Consider the following 21051-nt stretch of genomic DNA (forward strand, 5'->3'; position numbering starts at 1 on the left):
AATTAAAATTTTTTATTTGATTAGGAAAGAGCCACGGCGGCCACAAGATTTAAAAGAGAGAAAAGTAATTATTTTACAATTTTTCCTTAAATACCTAGGTTAACTTATGTTGGGTTTGGGTTGACTTGGGCTGGTGGGTCAAAAGTTTGGGTCTTACAATATTAAAGTGTTCATATATATAACACCGTTCTTGTGTTGTCGACCATTGACTCGGGATATATTCAGGTCGTTAAAAAATGGTAACTTCATTTACAGTCATAACATGCAATGCATTATAAAATGAAATATAGAGCTGTATGTAAAACTGCTGGAGATTATACAATACTCGAATACAAACTTGTTTTTGCTGATCATTGCTTGTAATGCTAATTTAAAGCAGAACCAATAACACAGTTATAATACAAGCTCAATAGTGACTTAGCTGAAGACTCATATAGCTAGAGACAATAATATGGCTTGCTGACATGATTAAGCAAGAAATACATGAAAACATGAACACAAGTTTAGCTGAAGAAAAACATGATGTATCTGTTTGATTCTAAGAGCAACTTTACGTGGAGGGGTCCTTTCCGAATCCCGTCAAAGAATGAGCTGCAAGCATTGATCCTCGGCGAAGTGTTTTTATTGAGTGGCCAACCAGAGGAAACTTGGTTGTTTCTCTGTTTCCAATTGGCTTCTTGTACCACCTGTACAAAGTAACACTGAATTTAACATGAGCATAAGTCGCAATTATGGATAATTCTGCATAGGTATCTGTAGAGCATACCAATCTTCATGGCGAACTACCTTCGCATCCTCGATGTATAGCTTAATGAGTGATATCAAATCTATATTTCTTCCGAGGAACTTGTTGTGCTGTTTGCTGTCAATTAATATGTGAAGCAAATGTATCATGTAAAGCTTCAAATTTCCATTCCAATAGCCAAACCTGGAAAAAATCACGAAGAGTGAGTGCAAAATAAGTTCTGAACCTCCTGCTTTCCTGCTGACAATATTGCTTTTTCTTTCACACTGTATTCAACGATTCCTGATTCACTAGAGACCTGAAAAACAATTACAACTTCTTTTTTTTCAATTTAATACATGATTCAACACTAGCACTGAACATCAAACAAGAATGTATATGCCTCTCGAAGTTTAGACACAATGATAAGATCAAAATCCGAGAGGGAGAAAGAGTTTAGAAAATCATAGTGTATGATTAGAAAAATCAGAAAAATAAATTCAAATTAATTTGATATTTACAAAGAAGAAGATTATTACTGATACAGAAAATATAGTACCTTAGAAATTGAATAGAAAGCTGATTTGATCTCCTTCACCCTGTGGAATCATAAAATCAGCAGAAGAAGAAAATGCAAAGGCATTCATTCCCACAACATTTCTCTCTTGTTTCTCTTTTTTTCATGCGTCTCTCTTGTAGATATCCAATTATACTATGTTGAAAGCTATGCTTTCAACATAGACAGGAGACCGAGAAATTATACTATGTTTTTCTCCTGTTTCTCTTTTTTCGTGTCTCTCTTGTAGATATCCAATAATTACAGCTTGTATAATATAAAATTTCTCAAATCATATCATGTTTCAACCCAATACGATTGTTTTTGTTTTTGTTTTTTTTTTTGTAAAGTGAAAAAAAAAAAAAAAAAACATGTAATTTGAGGCAGCATTTAATGATCTTGCTGGAGAAAAAAGATAATGCACTAGCAGCAATGGTGATTCTGTATACAGTCCATCACCACGATAAATTCTACATAATTGGGAAATGGGAAAAAGCCGCTCTATTTCATCAATACAATGGCCATCTTAGCCAATAGCACAAGCTAGGGCAAAAATAGACCTTATTTTTCTTAAAATCAAATAGAAAGAATACATTTATTCACAGCCTTTACAAATGGTACATTGATACACAACACCCCATCGCAACACCATATGATCTGCACAAAAGGCAGTAGTGCCACTATAACAACGTGTGAAGGACAAGTGCATTGCGTGTCCTACCGGAGCATGAGGTCACTAATCCAAGTGAGTGTCAAGCTTTACCGCCTGGGTTCATTCAAGGTCTTCCCCTCAAAAAATTCCCCCAGCATTCTTTCCAGATCCTCAGCTGTGTACCTAATGAACTTCTGAGGATTCTTCCCACTCTCAACCAGAGGCCTGCAACAAAATGGTGGAAATGATGTAAAATTAGAGATCCACAATACAATGGAAAGAAGGGTTTTGCACAATCTTTGGTGTAGTGTCAGCACCAGCACCGAGATATTATAACATTCAGAATTGAAAGGGGGAAGCCATAATCAAGGTAGTTTGGAGCCAGAAACTGAAATGAGCTTCCAAATAGAAGGGAAAAGAAAGGCACAAAAAATAACATTTTCTGGCCCCTCATCACCCACAAATGAGCGCGACCAGGAGAAAATCTGAACATTAAAAAGACCAAACCAAACAACCAATTCAGATTGGTTCTGTTCAGTTTTCAGGTACCCAAATTCAAGTTGACACCCTAATATACATGTATCAATATTTTCAGACCAAGTTTAAACTTGTGCATGTACTTTGTTCTTCTCTTGCATTTAAGAAGCATATGATAAAAGATGGATATGTTTGTTCAAATCTACAAGAATATCAAGAAGCACATGTATCTGTGTTGCAAAATAACAGGACAGAACATACCCAAAGCGTTTTATAAAGGATCTGTAGGCAGGCAACAAGACTTCAGCAACAGCAAGTCTTAGTGACTCTCGCAACTCAGTGTCAGGAACAGTCCACTGAGATTGTTTTTGGTGAAGCTCCTCAAATTGGATATTGAAAGTCTTGAATCTGATCACATAACACACTTCTCCACCCAGGTCAGAAAAGCTTGTGAATATGGAAATGAAAAGAATATAAGGTTCTTTCAAGAAGAAAGTAAATTGATATTGACCTGTCTTTGATCAACCCTCTTGAGGCTCCACTGCCACTTCCTCCCTCACCGGATACAGCAGAACCTCCTCCCACAGATGAGGAGGTTAGGCCTTGCGTAGAGAGACATTGAAGTATCTGAAAATCCATGGTTTAGTAACACCAAAACCCAGTTACTTTACTCTATAGGTCTTTTCATTGTATGAATAGAACTTAATAAATAAAAGGCAAGCTCTCTCAACAAATCTATTTTTCTTTCTCATAAGAAAATATACACACATCTTTGTTCCATCTTTGACAAAAGTTCCATTGTTGTAAACTTTTCTTTCATATGCCTCGGTTATTATGATGTTATGCCAACTGCCTGTACCTGTATCTTCTTGTTATATTTCTTTTATGCTGAAATCATCTTGACTAGCAAACACATTTTTTCTTGTAGATCTAGTCAACAAGGCCTCTGGCACCTTGAGGGCATTTTTTGTCTTTAACTACCTCAATTGTCTAAACTATCAAGACCATACGATATCAAGAAAAACTAATTGAGAGTTTGGTTGTTGTCAGGCAGTTCATTTAATTGGCAAACAGAACAATACCTTTGACCAAGCATTCCTTTTGTATTGATTTGCATGCTGCTGCACAACCCTTCTATGCCTTTGAACCCAATCATCCCCTAATAAGTCCTTGGCTTCTGATCTGAAAACAAAAAATTATGCACTGAAACTTGCCCGCAAGCAGTGCTAGTAAACTTTAAAGAGCTCTCAGAATACATAATGCATGACAAACCTGCGCACAGATCTGACCATGTAGTGAATATTGTTCATGAGAAATAATTGAGTCAGAGCTGGATCTCTGTACTGCTTAGATTTCCCATCCAGATTGGTTTGAAGAGCCTGCATTATCTGCATTGTTATAGTTGCTAACTGTGAACTTGTTTCGCCACTGCTTTCAAATTCTTGGAAGAGTTGCTTCAACGTTGATTGATAGCTGCAGAGGTTTAATACATTTCAGGTAAATAATGCGAACATATCTGATGTTAAATCCAGCAGCATGGGGACAATTTATTAAAAAAGAAATGATAAAAAAATAAAAAGGTTAGAAGTGTTTTAGAGAATAAAATATGCTTGCTCAACGTCAATAGCTGAGCAAAGAATATTTTGTTTGATCACTGAAAAAAAAAAAAAAAAAAACCAATATGGAAGCCTGCTCAGTCATTATTGTGACTGCATCATATAGCTTCAAGTTAAAAAACGATACAGCACTACAAGTGAACAGGCGGAAACAGCTAAATGAAGAGACTAGAAGATCAAAAGAATGGTCAGCTGAACTTACTCAAAGAGAAATTTCACGTAGTTAATCACATAACTTGTCAAGGGATGAACAGTCCCATCCAGAACAGCAGTTTTTGTGGCATCTTTTTCAACTGCTTCTTCAAAATCACCAAAGGTTTCTTGAGCTGTCTGGGCAAGCCTTTTTGTCAAACCAAATGTGGATTCCCTGATTTCATTGCAAGCTTTACCACCAAAAACTGCCTCAATCTGCAAAAGAATTTGTAGTCGATAAAAATCATGTCGTATATTAACAATACCGCATGTTTCTCAAAATATTCATTGCCCCGATTGCAACTCATGCATTATCACCTATTCTGGCATCTAAGGAAAATGTGGAATGTATCATATATCTTAAAAATTTTGCATCCACAAAATTATCATGAATCAGTAGCATATATGGATCAAATTGGGGTCAGATGGAGATGTGTGTTTAGGTGTTTGATTCAATTATACTAAAAACCTACCACATGGAAAGCCTGGGAAAATAAGGATCTAAACTTTAGTACCAGTGAAAATAAACTTTCATTTTCCTTCAGCAAAGTAAGAATAGGAGTCAAACTTGGTCCACAGAAAGGAGGGGAATAAAAAAAGCAAGAACTAATATATGATTGAAGATTGATGAAATTTCTGCTAGACATAATGGTTTCTTATTTCATTTATACGAAATAGAACAATTTTACAGGAAGTAAACATATCACATTCTTGGAACATATGTAGCATCAACCATACCTCTGAATGTAGTTCTCGCATTATCTCATACATGTCCAGAAGTACAAATAACTTCTCAGGTGACCTTTTGCTTCTGGCAATTGCATCCCCGAAACTAAGAAGCATGGAGACGCTACTAGCAGTACATTCAGCAAAACATTGATCAAGGAGAGTATCAAACCCTTCAAATATTTGATTGCAGACTCTTCTTTCTCCAACAAACAGGACCTTGACCTGCTCAAAACATATTTAGATACTAGGAAGTACAACATACAAAACAATCATGCAAGTTCACAAAGTCCATACAAAACAATCATGCAAGTTCACAAAGTCCTCACAGCAATGCGCATGAAATGAATCCAATTCCCAATCTTGGCCTCCAAGACCTCCCATTGCATCTTTTGAACATCCTCTTTGCTCAGCTTTTCAACGCCCAACTTGCGAAGGCTTTCATCCATGACTGAAGATCGGGTATCCCTGAAAGAAAACAAAAAAGTGGTCACTTTGATACGGTGTCTTCCTATTTAAACTATCAAGTCAAATCATGTTGCTAAATGCATTAAATGCTAGCTGATATTGACAAGGCTGGCTTGGGTATCATGCAGAGCCATAGAATCATAGAAAGATTGTAATTTTCTATTAGCTTGCATCTCTTCTAGTTAGATTTCAAGCAGACTACTCTTTAAAGTGGTAAGAGCACACTAATGTCATACTAAAGCTTTGTAGAATTGACTTAGCTGTAGAAAACAAATAATGGATGGATACATGTCTCATGGAGGTCAGAGCAGCTCAGAGTGCAAATAATATTCCATGTCACATAACTCATCAAAAGACAAAGCTCTTTACCTGTAAATTCTAAGTAATTGTTGTTGGTTCCCAGCTTGAACCATTTGTTGGGCTAAATCATGCAACAAAGGTAAAATCCTTGGAGGTATGAGAGTAAGATGTTTGAAACCACCAGTTTCCGAAGCACCATTTTGGTGCTCATGATGATGATTCTTGCCACTAGAAAGGTTTCCAGGTGATTCTGAGGATGGTCGCAATGATTCAGGGAGGCACTCAAAGAGACGATCAGGTTCCACGGGCTTGCTGGAATTTAGAAAAAATAAATGAATAACCTGGTGAGATGAACAAACCTAAGTTGCATGACCAGAGAAAGTGCATCCATAGGTCATTACCAACCACATCCTATCCTGAATTGCTAGAGATATTAATATCAATTATGCACTATATAAAAATGTCTTAAACAAAATAAGCAGGTGATGATTGTTCATAAGTAAACAGAATTCATCTTGAATGTTGTTTAATGAAATGAATGCGATCCTTCAGAAATAATTAAATTCTGTGGTCACAAAAAAGAGTGACAATAGATTGCACAGCAAATACCCCCAGAACTTCTTCTATTTGACATCAGATATCCCCAAATGTTAATCTATACAGGCCTATCATAAGCCAGTAAAACTTAAAAGGTCATTGAGAACATGCAAGCTAAGGTCATTGAGAACATGCAAGCTTGTTCAATGTGAGATGAGCAAGCTGGAGCATGCAATGTCTCATGGAACCAGCTTTCTTTCCAACATCATAAGGAGTATATTACCACAGATAATTACCAGTTCACACATAGAGGAATATTAAAGTACCAAGCATGCAATGTGAAAAGCATCAATTTGACAAAACATACCTGTACGATGCCAACAACTGCTTAAACTCATCCTCTAACTTTGAAATAGCCTTAGCAAGTAAGCTATTTGCATTATTGAGAACTCCATCACTACTCTTGAAGCCTTTGTTGCCACTAAAGAAATGAATGTTGCTTCTTAACTGCTCAATTGCTTCTAGGTAACTTTCTAGGTCCTCATGTGGTCCCTTAAGTATTTTAGCCTCTGCCTACATATTGAAGTGATAATGATATCAACAATCACAAGCAGGAAATGTGCATCCAAGGAGTGAAAGATTTCTAAACATCAAACACTATACATCACCAAGGGAAAAGTAGATCTTGAGAAAATGGAAATTAAAAAGGACAGAAAATCAGTTAAGGCATCAAGTTTGAGCCTTAAGAAATTAAAAAAGTAAAGACAGCAACAAAAAAAAACACCTACGAGCATGACAATGGAAATGTTAGAACAGCGCCGAAATCTATTTTGCCAACTAAAAATGACCTAGAATCCTATTTTTTGAGACACAACACCTTAGTCTAGCAATTGAATGGAAACACACACAAACTCTTTGATCAAGCTAATCTCAAGGGGGAGTAAGGTATAGGCATAAGCAAGCATAATGAAACATGGAAACAGGAAAAGGAAATACATTAGCAATTCAAGAGAAGTGATTTATAAATAAAGTAGGAAAGCAAAAATTGTGGTAATTCATGAAACCAACCTGCCGAGAAGCATCAAACTGTGTCAATATAACCTCTGCAGCCTTTAATGTCTTGTCAATATTCTCATGAGCTTTCCTGATCGCGTGTGTTCTAATCTACGAAAATCCAGATTAAGCAAAGCTAAATTCAATAAAAACAATCAGTATAATTTAATGGTCTCTAAAAACCAGTCAATCCATCCATCTAGGGTCCTTCAACAGTGATCTTTTAATACTCAAGATCCAAATCCCTTCAACTAAAAAGCAAATCATAAATCAATACCAAACAAGAATAACAAGTCAGTTCAATTACAAGTCAAATTAAACACTAGCACCAGGATCCAATCAAGCAAGCACAAATCAAACTAAATACTAGCTACCAGGATCCAATCAAGAATCTTATAACTTTCTCATCATCACCCAACTAATCATTTATCTCATCCGGGTTCTTCAACCAACGATCAAAAAGACCCCAAATTCTAATCTTTCAGCTTTCCTCGATTTTCTCGTAAACCAAAAACCAAACAATAAATCAACATCAGACAACAAGTACAGGCCAATGCAATTGCAAAATAAACTAAGCACTAACATCTAGGATCAATTATCTCGTCTGGGTTCTTCAGTTTATCATCAAAAAACCCCACAGTCCCAATCTTTTCCCTCACTTTCTCAAGAACCAAACAAAACCCAATCCAGAAAATCACAAAAAAAGTAGAATCCCCTATCTACTCACCTGAGTTGGACGCATAGCAGTCTCGAGAACTGAAAGACGACTATCAAAAGATCCCAGAATTGAAACAACACTATCAGTAATAGTTTGGCTTTTCTGAAGTGCTTCTTTCATCTTTGCTGCTCTTTCACCAAGTGAATCCATGCCTGACACTGCCACAACCATCTTTTCTTCTTTTTTTTAGAAGAAAATACAGAAACCCCAGAAAGAAAATTATAGAAGGAACCCAAAAAGACGAGCTCTTGCTGAAACTTGAATTAATGGAGAAGATATGGGACCAGAGCTGACCGACCAGGGCAGTGCCAGTTTTTTTCTGAAGAATTTTCTTCTCTTTTGTTTTTGGTAGGTCTTTAACTTTGACGGGTTGTACACTTTGGTCTTCCGATACTTTTCATTTTCCTGCTCTGTCAGCCGCCACTACGATCAACTTTATTCAGTAACTAACTGTGTCATACTAGTGGTTATTTTTATATAATCTTAAAAAATATTGATGTAAAAAAAAATCACCCATAAAAAATAATAACAATATTGTTATTTATCATTTTTCTTTATTAGTTGTATTTATTTTTTTAAATTAATATAAAAATAATTAATAAAATATCACAAATTATTCCATAAACACCAAAAAAAAAATTATATGATATTTATAGTTAAAAATAAAATGATGATAAAAATAATTGGTGTGCTAATTTGATTAAAAAGAGATAATTGATGTGAAGCTTAGTTTGAAATTAGATGGAAACACGGTAATTTTTTTATAATGGATTTGTTTGGTAATTAGATAAGTGTATTATACGTTTTAATTTTTTGGATTCAAATACTAAAATTATAATCTAAAGTAATCTCATTTATACATTGCGAATGTAGTATATAATATAGGATTTGCATGGTATGAATATGACAAGTCTCAAGGTCCAAGATCTTTAGGAATAAGATTAATGTGTTGGATAATTAATTGATTTTTTAATTCAAATAATTTAATTTATTTTTTATATTCAAGATATCTGGTAATTTGATATGAAAACTCAGAGGATTGATAAGTGGTTGCAGGCGATGTCTAGTAATTGTGGTAGTAAGAGGTTGTGTCTAGTAAGCCAAGTAACCGGTAATCATGATAGTAGCAGATGGTGCTTAGCAAACCAGATAATTGGTAGTTGTTGTAGTAACAAGTAGCAACCGATAAGCCAAGTAAGTTGTACATATAAAAAATCTCATTTGATAGACATAAGGACTCTCCAATGGTAAAATCAATAATTTTGTAGAGAGAGAGTGCAATGATATTTTAGAGAAATAAACTTTGAAAATATGTATACTAAAAATATTAAGAATAAAAAAATCATGAACCTTTGATTTGAATGATTTATAGTGTATTTATAAACTATGAATCTTATCATTTTGCTGAGAGGAGTTGAAATGTAATTTTATCCTTATAGTATTTTAAGTTATATTCTACTTAAAATAATATGTATTGAATCGGTATAAAATACTAGGGAACTTGCATGGAGTCCAGAAAAAATTCATTGGCAAGTGTTAGGCTCGAGCAAGATGTCAGAGACCATTAGAGATGAAAGTGGGCCCAAGAGCACTATCAATACCCAAACAGGCTAGGCTTAGTCATGACAACCTGAACTCACAAGGACATTGGGGTGCATAATCATCACCCTTGGTGCTAGGCGTGCATGTATTAGGCAGATGCCTGGTGCATTGCATAGCATCTATGTGCCTATGCAGGGAGTATAAGCTCGAGCTACTTGCTCGAGCCCATGTTCCTGGTGCATGGGCTCGGGCTTTTTACTCGAGTCCATGTTTTTTTAGGTATTTTCTAGACCTTTTTTTTTTAGTTTATTTTAAAGGATTTTTTGGGTTTATTTTATTTGAATTCATCAACAATCTCCAAGTCTTTATGATATTAATTTGTAAAGACTTGTAAAAATACCTGGTTACCATTACAAATTCAACAAATTCCCTTCATATGAGAAAAGGGGTTGAAACCCGGGTAATAAACTGGAGAGCCTACACGTTAGGGTGTGCACCATGTTTGAAAAAAAATAATTAAGTATACATAGGGGGACCATGATAGTTTATTAAGGTCGTTATGGTAGTATTTATGTGTTTTGAAACAAAAACGGTTGAAAATGAGTTTTGGTTGTAAAAACCCTTGCCTTGACTTTTAGCAATCAAAGGGTCACCAAAATCTAGGTATAATAGTGTGTGTTTTTTTTTAAAAAAAAATCAGGGTGGATAACCGCCTCTTAAAAAAATAACAAAGACTCAGATGTGTGGGTTTGGGTTGGCAGACCCACATGTTACCCACCCACGTCTGTACACTTGGATATTTTCTTTGAATTTTTTTTTTGATTTTTTTTTTAATTTCATTATTTGATGTTGGTTTTTTTAAAAAAATTTATTAGTCAATATTTAATTTATTTTTAATTGATTTTCATGATTTGTCTTGTTTTATTTTATTTTATTACGAAATTATTATGGTCTCAAATAAACACTTTGTCATTTTTGTTGCGCTTAATTTTGTGAATATTTATTTTTATTATTTTTCTAGTAATTTAAATTGTTTTTGGACTTATTAGGTTGGGCAGAACACATCCAGTTAACTCTTATATAATTTAGTTCTTTTTTAATTGAAAAACAAGTTAGCAATGTTTATTTTATTTTTATTTTTTTGTGTTAAAAAAAGTGATATAAGTCGTGATGTAACAGAAACCAATCTAGTTATTATTAAAATTTTAAAATAAATAAAATATTAAATATTAAAAACCATATCTTAACAGTGCACTCACAACGTCTTCTATTCTAATTTTTGAGACTAAAATATCAAAATATTCTTGTCATATTATATTCATACTGCTGCAGTATGAATATAACTTGTGTATTTTTAAAAAAAAAAATTGATAGTCTTAATTCATCTATCAATATAACTTATGTATTTATACGTGTATACAGATTATTTTTTGGGATATAAAACAAAACATTGGATCTTCTACCACAGACTAAAAATGTTAAAAAAACTACAGACCGCAAGTGTATAATGGTTTTATAAAATTAATTTTTAATTAAAATAATATTTTTTTATTAATATATTAAAATAATATATAAATACACACACAATTCAATATTTTTCAAGTTGAAAAAATAATTTAAAAAAGCAAGTACAAATACATTACCAAATATATTTATAATAAAAATTTATTTATTATTATAATAGCGATTCTTTTTAAATTTTTTTTGTTTGAAAATATATTAAAATAATTTTTTTAAAAATAATTTTGGTATCAATACATCAAAAAAATTTAATAATAAAAAAAATTATTTTTAAAAAATTAAAATATTATTTTTATATAAAAATATTTTTAAAATATAAAAACAAGTTAGTGTGTGATTACTGAAAATTACCATCACAATTGATGCATGAAATATCTGAAAGTAATTATAGAAAATGACTGGAGAAAAAGATAAATTAAATCCATGGGCAGGGCAGCCCAATTCATATCACAGTAATTAATTCAGCATACAGGGATATTTTAATAAAATCAATATGACCTCCGCTATAACCCCTCGCTGAAACATGAAAGCCCAAAGAAATGGCCATTTGCCGTTCCGTTTTCTTACATTCCCCCCTTCTTCATCGTCCTCCTCAGCCTCAGGTTCTGTCTAAACCCACTTTTTTCTCCCCAAACTACCCTCCTAAGTTCTCTAAATTCACCAAGTTGCCACTCCTCCATCAAAACCCGAAACCTCACAGCACAACAATATCGAGTCTTGCCTGTACATCATCATCAATGGAATCACCTCCTGAAGGTTACCGAAAAAATGTTGGCATTTGCCTTATCAACCCATCAAAGAAGGTAGTTGAGTAAAAATTTACGTAGCTGTGAATTTGTGCAAAAAACATGAGCTTATTCTGTGTGTGGACTGTGTAGATTTTTGCTGCATCAAGGTTGGATATGCCCAATGCTTGGCAAATGCCACAGGTGATTTAAAGATTGGTTTTTGTTTAATGGGTTTTGTTTAGATTTTGAATCTATTTATGGTTTGATTGGTTTTCTTTGAAAATAAATATGCCACAGATGATTTAAATGTTGGTTTTTTCTAAAAAAAATATGTTAAAGATTGTAGAGAGATGTTTAATTGTGTTAAGGATTACGTAATATCATTTATTTTGAGGTCTAATTGAAGATAAAGATTTGGAAAAGATTAAGGAGGTAAACTATGTTGTACAAATTAATGATGATGAATCTTAAGTTTTAGTGATTTGGCTGTTGCCTACGTTGCTATGATGATTAGTAAAAGGTTTCGTTTTGTGGTACAATAATGTTATTTAAAGTTTTTTTTTTAGAAAAAAAAAAAGGGAAAGAAGAATTGTTTGTTGATAACTTGATATAGGATGTTAATGGTGTTTTGTGTGAAATAGGGTGGCATTGATGAGAATGAAGACCCGAAAGTTGCGGTTATCAGGGAACTAAAAGAAGAGACAGGGGTTAGCTCAGCAGAAGTTCTTGCCGAGGTCTGGCTTTTTCCTGTCTTTTTTTATTCCCCTGTTTTTCATCTTAAAGGAATGGGCAGCTTATCTCAACTGAATCTTTGAAGGAGAAAATGAAATGCTTTCTTTGAAACTGGTTACTCTAATAAGGAATATTGAAATTTATCAACCATGTGATGTTGTCTAATTTAAGCTGGCTTTGAGGTATCAAGAATATTCTCTTTATTGTTAGCCAACATGTTGTCCTTGTTAACTTCCATGGCACTACTGAATTTGTTTGAGAAAAAATTCTGCCTAGTGTTGGTCATGTGCTATATACTCTGCACAGATATGAAATCATCAGTAGAAGATCTAGCAAGAAAAATGTTTTCGCTAGTGTATTTTTTATTTAGCCATGATGTCAATGCTCTGAATGAGGGGGGCTTGTCTGATTCAAAAAGTGGGTGTGGATTAAACATGTTAAATGGTTTGCTTCTGGATTATAATGTGTACTCTAGTGATTTGCGCTGTTAATTTTAATGCCATGGTATAGCCTTGTGAGAGTTTATGGACACCATTCTATATCTATGCAGTTCATGTTCATTATCACATTGGCTGTAGCTACGGATTGATGAGCCATGCCTTCTGAGAGCTTATATATTTCTAGTTTTCAGCCTTTGCATCTGATTGACTCTACGTGTTCCTGTTCAAATTATTTTGGGAGTGGCTACAGTTTCTTGTTGAGCATTCTGTGGTTGGTTTACTAACTTGATCAAATTTGCAGGCGCCTTCTTGGTTGGCATATGACTTCCCACCAGAAGTCAGGGAAAAACTTAAACATCAATGGGGATCTGACTGGAAAGGTCAAGCACAGAAGTGGTGAGCATATAAAAAGCCCACATTTAGTTCGAATCATCCTACACTGACTTCGCCATTAAGGTCAATTACATGTCTGAACCAATGTAGCCTTGGCTAAGAACTTTTAGTTGACGGTATTAAAACTGTAGTTTTTGGTGCCAAAAGTGACCAACAAGCCAGTATATTTCCTGGCTCGTTTTACATCAGTTAATCACATTTTGCAACTACAAACACGCAGGTTTCTCCTTAAATTCACAGGGAATGAGGAAGATATCAATCTACTGGGTGATGGCTCAGAAAAACCTGAGTTTGGCGAGTGGTCATGGATGTCTCCAGAACAAATAATTGACCTTGTGGGTAGCTTCTGCTGTCTTAATGTTTCTTATTTGTTCCGATCAGTTAAATTCAGTATTCTGATTTTGTTATTGATCGGTTCCCTTCTTCCCTCATTTTCATGCAGGCTGTGGATTTCAAGAAACCTGTATACAAGGAAGTTCTGGCAGTTTTTGCTCCCTATTTTCAATAAATTCATGTACATGGTGTAACACTTGACCAAATGAGCCGACGTTATTTGGATCACCCCCCTTGGATGCATGTCTGATTCGTTACTGATCGATCTCTTTATGATTAGATGGATAAATAATAGTTGGTATTGATGTGATTGCAGCAGTTTTGGCTAAAATAATTCATCAGTATTGCCTCCAGTAAATCACCAGCCCTAGCCAACTGCGTGTAGTTCCATTTCATCCCATTAAACACTTGTAAGATAAAATATCAGGTTGTCCAAAGGATGCTAGGCATTTGAATTCCATTAAACACTTGTAGCCGACACTGATATAGGTTATGTTTTTTGCGTGACTCTTGCTTTTTGTGTTCTGGGAATATCAGAAACTTCAAGCAAAGTAGGATTCCTTTCCCTTTGAAATGCATGGAATCACTAGGATTTGTCTATGATTTTCTTGCTCTCAGCCTTTGCTTTCTACTCAAGTATGCTGAGAAATGACCGCCTTTCAAGGTTAAAAAAGAAGACGATGCTTCTCAAATCCATATTAAAACTTTTTGTTACCCCATTTTCCAAGGATAGAATAACACATGTTAACCAATCGCTGAAATAAATATACCATCTCCCAAGTCCCCTCTTCAGACGGCAACCACAGCTGTTCTTTCTTTCATTTTTTTTGTTTTTTTGTGTTTTTGGCACAAGACATGCAGAAAAACGACAACCAATTTCATTCCCGCGGCATTTGCCAGAGGCTCTTCCAGTTCTTCATGAACAACCTTATTGCTCGTCCCTTTAAGAGCATCACTTTACGCCATGCAGATGCAGAGCCTCGCAGCTCAACTGCCGTACCTGTAGATGACTCATGGAGAAATGAAGGGGGCTCTATGGCTGAAGAACAAGCACCCTTGATTCTTAAAAGTACTATAGGAGAAGAAAAGCTGCACCATCAGGGTCAAGAAAGGTCAAAAGATACTGGTTCAGGATCTGAGATTCAGGTTCACTTCAAGCAAACTGAAGAAGAATTGGAGCATTGGACTTCTGTTGACAAACTCGGATCTTCTGTCCATGAACCAATGAAAGGTAGCCCAAGAATTAATGATGGTGATCATCCTAAATTGAAGAAAGGTGACATCATTCCCATCCCTTTATCACAGAAGGGACAGCTCCCTGATGACAAGCTGTGTATACAGAAAAGCAAGAAGGTCACTGAGCCATCCCATGGCAAGGAGGAGCTCCCCCTAGCTCAAGTGAATGGTGTTGCTAAAGGCATTACCGTTCGACGGAAAGCCCAACAAGAGGCTGAGTCCAATGTGAGCACCGTGGCTCTTGGAAGAGGTCCCAAAAAGTTTGTCAGCATACAGAACAGCAAGGAGGAAGATAGAGCTAAGAAAGGTAAGAACATAATAAGTGAAGATTGGACATTACCAGGAGAGCAGGAGCCAAAAGAGGTGTACCCAAGGCATCTCATAAGTGTGGCCTCAAATATCAATGAGAAATCAGATGCATTTATCCAAAGAAAAAAGGAAGCAATGAGAAGAAATTTTAGCGTGGAATGAAAAAAACCTTAGTCTACATATGGGCGATGAGCCGGTTCCTTGTTTATTTGCACCAACTGTTTGTACCAATTATCATAGTCGTTGATAAGCCAGTTCCTGTAACTATATGATGCTGCTAAGTGCACCCTGGAATTTGTTTCTATTGTCTTTAATTATGTTATAGTTCAATCATAGTACTAGCAAGTTACTCTTCTTCATGTCTCTCTGCGGTCTTTTCTATCCACGATTAATGGTATCCTCGAGCTGCCTGTTCCGATGTACCAGGACTAGTTATGTCCTATCCATATCTTGATTGTTTTTAATCCCAATTCGGATGTACCAAGACTTGCTACTTGTCCGATTTTAAGCAGATGATCCAATCCATATCTTGACTCGGAAGCAAACGCACTCACCGAGAAGGCTTCTATTTGGCAATCAATTCATGACTCGGAAATGAAAGGTGCAAGCAAAATTTTGACATTTCCCCAAAGCTAAGATTAAGACAGGCACAGTTTATCTGTCAATTTACTAGGAGCACTGAGGAGATCATAAACTTGCTACAACAGAAGGGCGGGGTTCCACAAATTGAAAAAAAAAACTAAAGAATTAATGAAACTAAACTGGATTCAGAAATAATTATGTAGTACATAGAAAGTTGTATAGAGGGACAAATAAATGTTTTCCACAACCCACATCATTGTGTCATTGTCCATTTCACAAGGAACTCAAGATCTTCCCTCAAGCTCTATGCAATAGAATCAAAATTGATGAAGATAGCTTCAAAAGTCCATGCTGAAAAGCAGTAGTAGAACCAAAAAATTCAAACCCTTATGGCTTCTCTTTTCCACCTCTTACAACAGAACTTTGATTAGGGTATTTTCATAAGATGATCTCGATATGATAGAACAGCGAAAAATCCTCTTTTTTTTTTCTAAGATTTTGAAAGGAAAAAAAGAAAAGAAAAAGGGCCCTTATGGACCTTAAATGATATGAAAGAATGGGAAGAAATTTGTTTTTGAAGAGTTCTTTAAAAATTTTGACTTTTTAGCCATCAGTGTATCTCCTCTTGCTCTCCTAAACCACCAACCCCTTCCTTTTATCACTGACTCCATCCTCATTCTTCAAGAGCATGCATCGATGAGCGATAAAGATCGTATGGAGCCCAAAGATGATCCACAATGCAAGGTTTCCTTGAGTCAAGCCTCAGCCAAGGTTTCCCTTTCCCACTCCAATGAAGCAAACTAATAGGTCCTGGGTGCAAACTCCTACACTTTCCTTCCATGTTGTCACCCCCTAATCCATGCTGGTTCCATCGATGGTCAACTCCCTTTATGTTCCCCGCCAAGACCAATAGAAATGGTGGCAATGAACCTAAATGATAGATTCTCTTTTGCTTTTGCACTGTCATCCACTCTTCAACCTTTTGTGTAATCCCTCCTTGCCTCCACTTTTCCACATCCACAACCATGACTCCTGTGTTAAAATAACAAGGCCGTCTTCCATGAAAAGTCTTGGCCAAAACAGGATCAAGCCAAAACAGGTTAGAGAAATAGTTGGTGAAATTTGCATGACAATATTCTGGAGCAGCCAAAACCTTTTCCTCTAAATCAACCTCCCATAATTTTGCAATATCATCAACAACAACAAGATCAGAGTCCAGATAAATCACACGTTTAACGTCGGATGGGATAACGTCAGCAAGGTAAATTCTAGCATAGTTTAAAGGCTGGTCTAGGGCCTGACGAATGGATTTAGATATCTTGCCGCGAACACGATTGGAATCAAACCGGTAAAATTTGAAGTTAAGGTAAGGGAAGGTGGATTTGATGCTGGAGAAGACCTCACGCTCGAAACGTGACCAGAGAAAATGGAACTCCATGTTTTCAGGGCAAGTAGAATGTTGGAGGATGGATAAAACGGCAGCCATGGTGCCTCTAAGGTAATTGGCATCAAGAGTCATGACAATGTGGATTCTCTGAAGTCCACAGGAATCCCCATTTCGAAAAGCTGGAGCCTCCCTGAAGACAGGGACAGCAGCAAATGGTTTTCGGATAATACTGAGGCGGATTCCCCCAGAAGAGGATGATGGTGATGCTATGTTCGCCACAATGAGGAAAGACAGGAGGCCAAGGAGGATGGACGAGGCACAGGAGGCCATCCTGTCCTGAACTCGGGAAGGTGCTTTGAGAAAGGCAAGGGTAGGTGGTGCTCAGGGGAGAAGAGCAGCCGTGGCCATTGTTGGGGGTCGGTTAAGATAAGGTTTGAAAGAAATAAAAACTAATGATTGATAGACAACAGGAAGGAGAGAAGTTGGTGAGATTGTGAGGAAGAGAAGATTCCTCGGAGGGAAGGAGCTGTTGTGTTCTTTTTTTGTAATAAACCGAAGGCAAGACCCCATAGAGCTTGTACGAGATTCCTAAACTGTTTTACCATTTAGGAAGTGATTTTTTTTTTTGTTTTTTTACTTTTTTTTTTTGTTTTGTCTATATACCCTCCAAGTTTTCTGCCTACTTCATTGGTAAAACACGATATTATGGGAAGATTTTGGTGTTTTTTCAACTCAATTTGGTTAACTTTTAGGTCAAGAAATAGAAAGATTGTTTTTTCCGAAAGAGTACGGAGAAACAAATCGAAAAATTATACAGAATAATTTTGTAGTTACATCATCATTTAATGAAATGATTTTATAAATCAGTTATATTACACTATAAAACACTTGCCACATCAGTTTCTCTGTGTAAAATTTCCCTTTCCAAAAATATATAAAAATATACAGTACCACGCACCCTCTACCACTAGGGTTGTTCACAGAAAAAAGGCGAGCTTTCGAAAGAAATCTGAAAAATAACGGCATAATATATAGGAGAGCACAATTAGAACAAAAATTCCTCTACAATGGGATTTAGTCAAAGCTTTTTTTGCAGATAATGCTGTTAAGTAAATGGTACCGGCTGAAAATATGATACTCTGAATCATACTATTGAGGCTAGAGTTCCGTGAATAATACTGTCTAGAGAGAGGCTAATTCTCTCCAAATCTGAAAAGAAGAATGCCAGGAAATTCTTAAAAAGAACTGAAGGAAAGGTTCTTTACTGCATGTTCCAATTGGCCCATTCAAATACTGTTAGTCAATCATCTACCTCTCTTCCTGAATTACAAAGATCATGCAAATTGATCAGAAATTTGCCTATCCTTGATGGAAGATTATTTAGAACGGCAAGCCATTACACAGAACTGTCTAGTGTATAGAGTTTCCCACGTATTGTTGCACTCTTGAATTAGCAATTCTAGGCACTGGCACTCTCTCCAGCAGCCATGCTCAACAACAGAAGCAACCTAGCTGATGCTTAAAACCCTGAAACTTAGCTCTTGAATGTCTCAAAATTTGACATAATTTGTCTATACAGTGACAGACCACTTGAACATAAACAAAGGACACGTTGGAAATGAAGTCATCCGGTTGTTCAAACATCTCGTAGACCTGCAAAAAACATCATGTCTCTACTCATTTACAAAGATGGCATGCCATATTGAAATCTGATTGCTTAATTCCCCAGCTGACCCACACCATATATGAACTCCACAAGCAAGACGAAGCAAGACTCTCAAATCATCCGATCAAGTAGATTTTCAATTAGATCTGTGACAACACCAGAAACAATCCGAGGAGAAAACCTTCTAATCATGTCTTCCCTTGCTCGCCTTCCCCTCATATTTGCTTCCTCAACATTAGTTATTACATGCCTCATTAGAACTTGTAGCTTATCAATAGAAGGTTCAGCCCAAAGATGCCCTTCAAATGGCCCTTCCATAACTTTACTCATTCTATCCACCAGTAATGGATAGCTATTCTCCTCTGTCAAATACTCTGTTGGTCCAGACCAATTCGTTGCAATAACTGGCAAAGACATTGACATGGCCTCCACCAGAGGCCTCCCCCACCCTTCTCCTCTTGATGGAAGAACAAATGCATGGGCAGCCTTATACATTCTTGGCAAATCAACCTGAGCTATATGAGCATCAATCACATAAATAGGCGCCCAACCTTTAACTGGTTCCTCTATGCCAGTATCCTCAACAAACTCCACAATCTTGTTCCCAAAATTCCTATCAGAATGGTAAGGATTTGTTAGCAAGTACAAAGCAACCCCATCAATCCTAGAAAACTCTTTCAAGTATGCTTTCAACAATACATCCCACCCTTTCCTATACTCCCACTTAAACACACTCAAGAACACAAACTCCATCTTCGAATCCAGATCGTTCTTTCCTGAACCCAAAACCAAATTCCCTATTGAAACAAGATCTAAAGGCTCATACTTTAAAGGATCAAAGAACTCAACATCAACAGCCTGAACCACTTTAACAACCTTAGATGGATCAACCCCACTTTGCACAAATGTAGACACATGAAAATCAGTAGGAACCCAAACATAATCCATTCTATTACATCTCTTAACATGCTCAGCATTCACTCTATCAGTCTCAAACATGGTTCTACCAATAACAAAATTAAAATTTTCATAACCAGTTGGTGGACAAGGCCTGGTTTGAAACAATGGTGGGTACCAGGCACCAGGCTCGCTATGACATATCACAATAGTCTCATTTACTCTGCATTCAGTTTGATAAAGCTTAACAGCCAAGTTCTTGGTTTCTTGAGGCAAACCTTCCCAAAACTCCAAAGATTCTAGATCACCGTGTTGCTCAATACTCAACTTAAACTTTTTCTTGTTCATGTTTTCATTGAGTGCTAAAATATATGACCAAGATTCTGAGCTATACCCACCACCTGAAAGGAAAGGTGCCATCCATAAAACACAGTGAGAGGGTACGGAAATGTGATTTGGTTGGGTTTTGGTGGGGTTTTGGGTTGAATAAAGAAACCCTAGGAGTTCTTGAAAATAAGTGGGGTTTGATGTGAGTGTTGATTTTAGGTGTTGGATTTTGAAGTGGTGGCTTGTCTTGGTGAAGAAACTTAATGAGATTGCTAAAACGAGGATCGGTATTGATATACAGTAGATTTTAGAGGGTTTTGATCTTGTTGCTGGGCGTGGTTGGTTGTTGTCATGGGTATCCATGGTAGTGGACTAATGAAAAAATTTAGAGATCTAAAACTACACAGAGGGGGTGACAGAGAGAGAAAGTACCAGAGCTTGAGAAGGTTCTGCCTAAGGAGAGGAATGAGCTTTTCAGTTCTGATCCCCTCAGATCCGGAGGAAGTTCCAGTTTTCGGCTTCTGAAAGTGTTATATTAGAACAAAATAAAATCATAATAAATTATAAAAATTAATTTTAAATAAATTTATTATTAAAAAAATAACAATTTAAAAAAATAACGCCTTAATCTACACAAATTAACTTAAAAAATTTCTAATTCAAATCTCAAAATCATTAAAATAAAATAATTTTATGGTTTATAAACCAAAATAAATAACAAAACTTAAATCATAATCAACTAAACTAAATGTTGAAGATACTAAATAATAAAATTTTTAAAATATTAATTAAAAAAATAAAAAAAATTAATTCAATTGAATTAATTTATTAAATTCCTGATATAATTTATAAGATATAAAATAACAAAAAAAAATTATAATAAATTTTAAAGTCTAATATTTAATAAATTAAATATTAAAAAAATTATATAAAAAAAAA

General features: G+C 35.7%; 4 protein-coding genes across 5 annotated transcripts; 1 reads left to right on the forward strand and 3 right to left on the reverse strand.

The window, feature by feature from the left end:
* Window positions 1-1683: 1683 nt before the first annotated feature.
* On the reverse strand, window positions 1684-8396 carry LOC118045187 (exocyst complex component EXO70A1). 2 transcript variants are annotated; one of them, XR_012170591.1, is made up of 12 exons: window positions 8029-8396; window positions 7317-7412; window positions 6616-6821; window positions 5781-6023; window positions 5273-5411; window positions 4956-5168; window positions 4228-4433; window positions 3682-3882; window positions 3492-3591; window positions 2921-3036; window positions 2671-2833; window positions 1684-2157 (listed from the first exon to the last, which is right to left on the reverse strand). XR_012170591.1 is itself a non-coding variant. In XM_035053752.2 (12 exons), exons 1-12 carry the CDS (start codon window positions 8188-8190, stop codon window positions 2040-2042), a joined length of 1947 nt encoding a protein of 648 aa, XP_034909643.1. In that variant the 5' UTR covers window positions 8191-8395; the 3' UTR covers window positions 1684-2039. The 2 variants fall into 2 exon arrangements, 1 of the variants encoding a protein (XP_034909643.1); XM_035053752.2 differs by having other exon boundaries at window positions 2671-2817; window positions 8029-8395.
* A 3168-nt stretch (window positions 8397-11564) lies between these two features.
* Window positions 11565-14018, forward strand: LOC118045186 (nudix hydrolase 26, chloroplastic). The gene is made up of 6 exons (XM_035053751.2): window positions 11565-11885; window positions 11961-12011; window positions 12452-12544; window positions 13284-13378; window positions 13596-13710; window positions 13818-14018. Exons 1-6 carry the CDS (start codon window positions 11622-11624, stop codon window positions 13881-13883), a joined length of 684 nt encoding a protein of 227 aa, XP_034909642.1. The 5' UTR covers window positions 11565-11621; the 3' UTR covers window positions 13884-14018.
* A 2490-nt stretch (window positions 14019-16508) lies between these two features.
* On the reverse strand, window positions 16509-18106 carry LOC118045185 (probable galacturonosyltransferase-like 4). Its single transcript, XM_035053750.2, has one exon. It carries the CDS (start codon window positions 17550-17552, stop codon window positions 16509-16511), a length of 1044 nt encoding a protein of 347 aa, XP_034909641.1. The 5' UTR covers window positions 17553-18106.
* Window positions 18107-18468: 362 nt separating this feature from the next.
* On the reverse strand, window positions 18469-20627 carry LOC118045184 (uncharacterized). The gene has a single exon (XM_035053749.2). The coding sequence runs from the start codon at window positions 20473-20475 to the stop codon at window positions 19000-19002; it is 1476 nt and encodes a 491-aa protein (XP_034909640.1). The 5' UTR covers window positions 20476-20627; the 3' UTR covers window positions 18469-18999.
* Between the last annotated feature and the right edge of the window lie 424 nt (window positions 20628-21051).

Source organism: Populus alba, chromosome 8 (assembly GCF_005239225.2).
Source record: "Populus alba chromosome 8, ASM523922v2, whole genome shotgun sequence".
Taxonomy (NCBI): Eukaryota; Viridiplantae; Streptophyta; class Magnoliopsida; order Malpighiales; family Salicaceae; genus Populus; species Populus alba.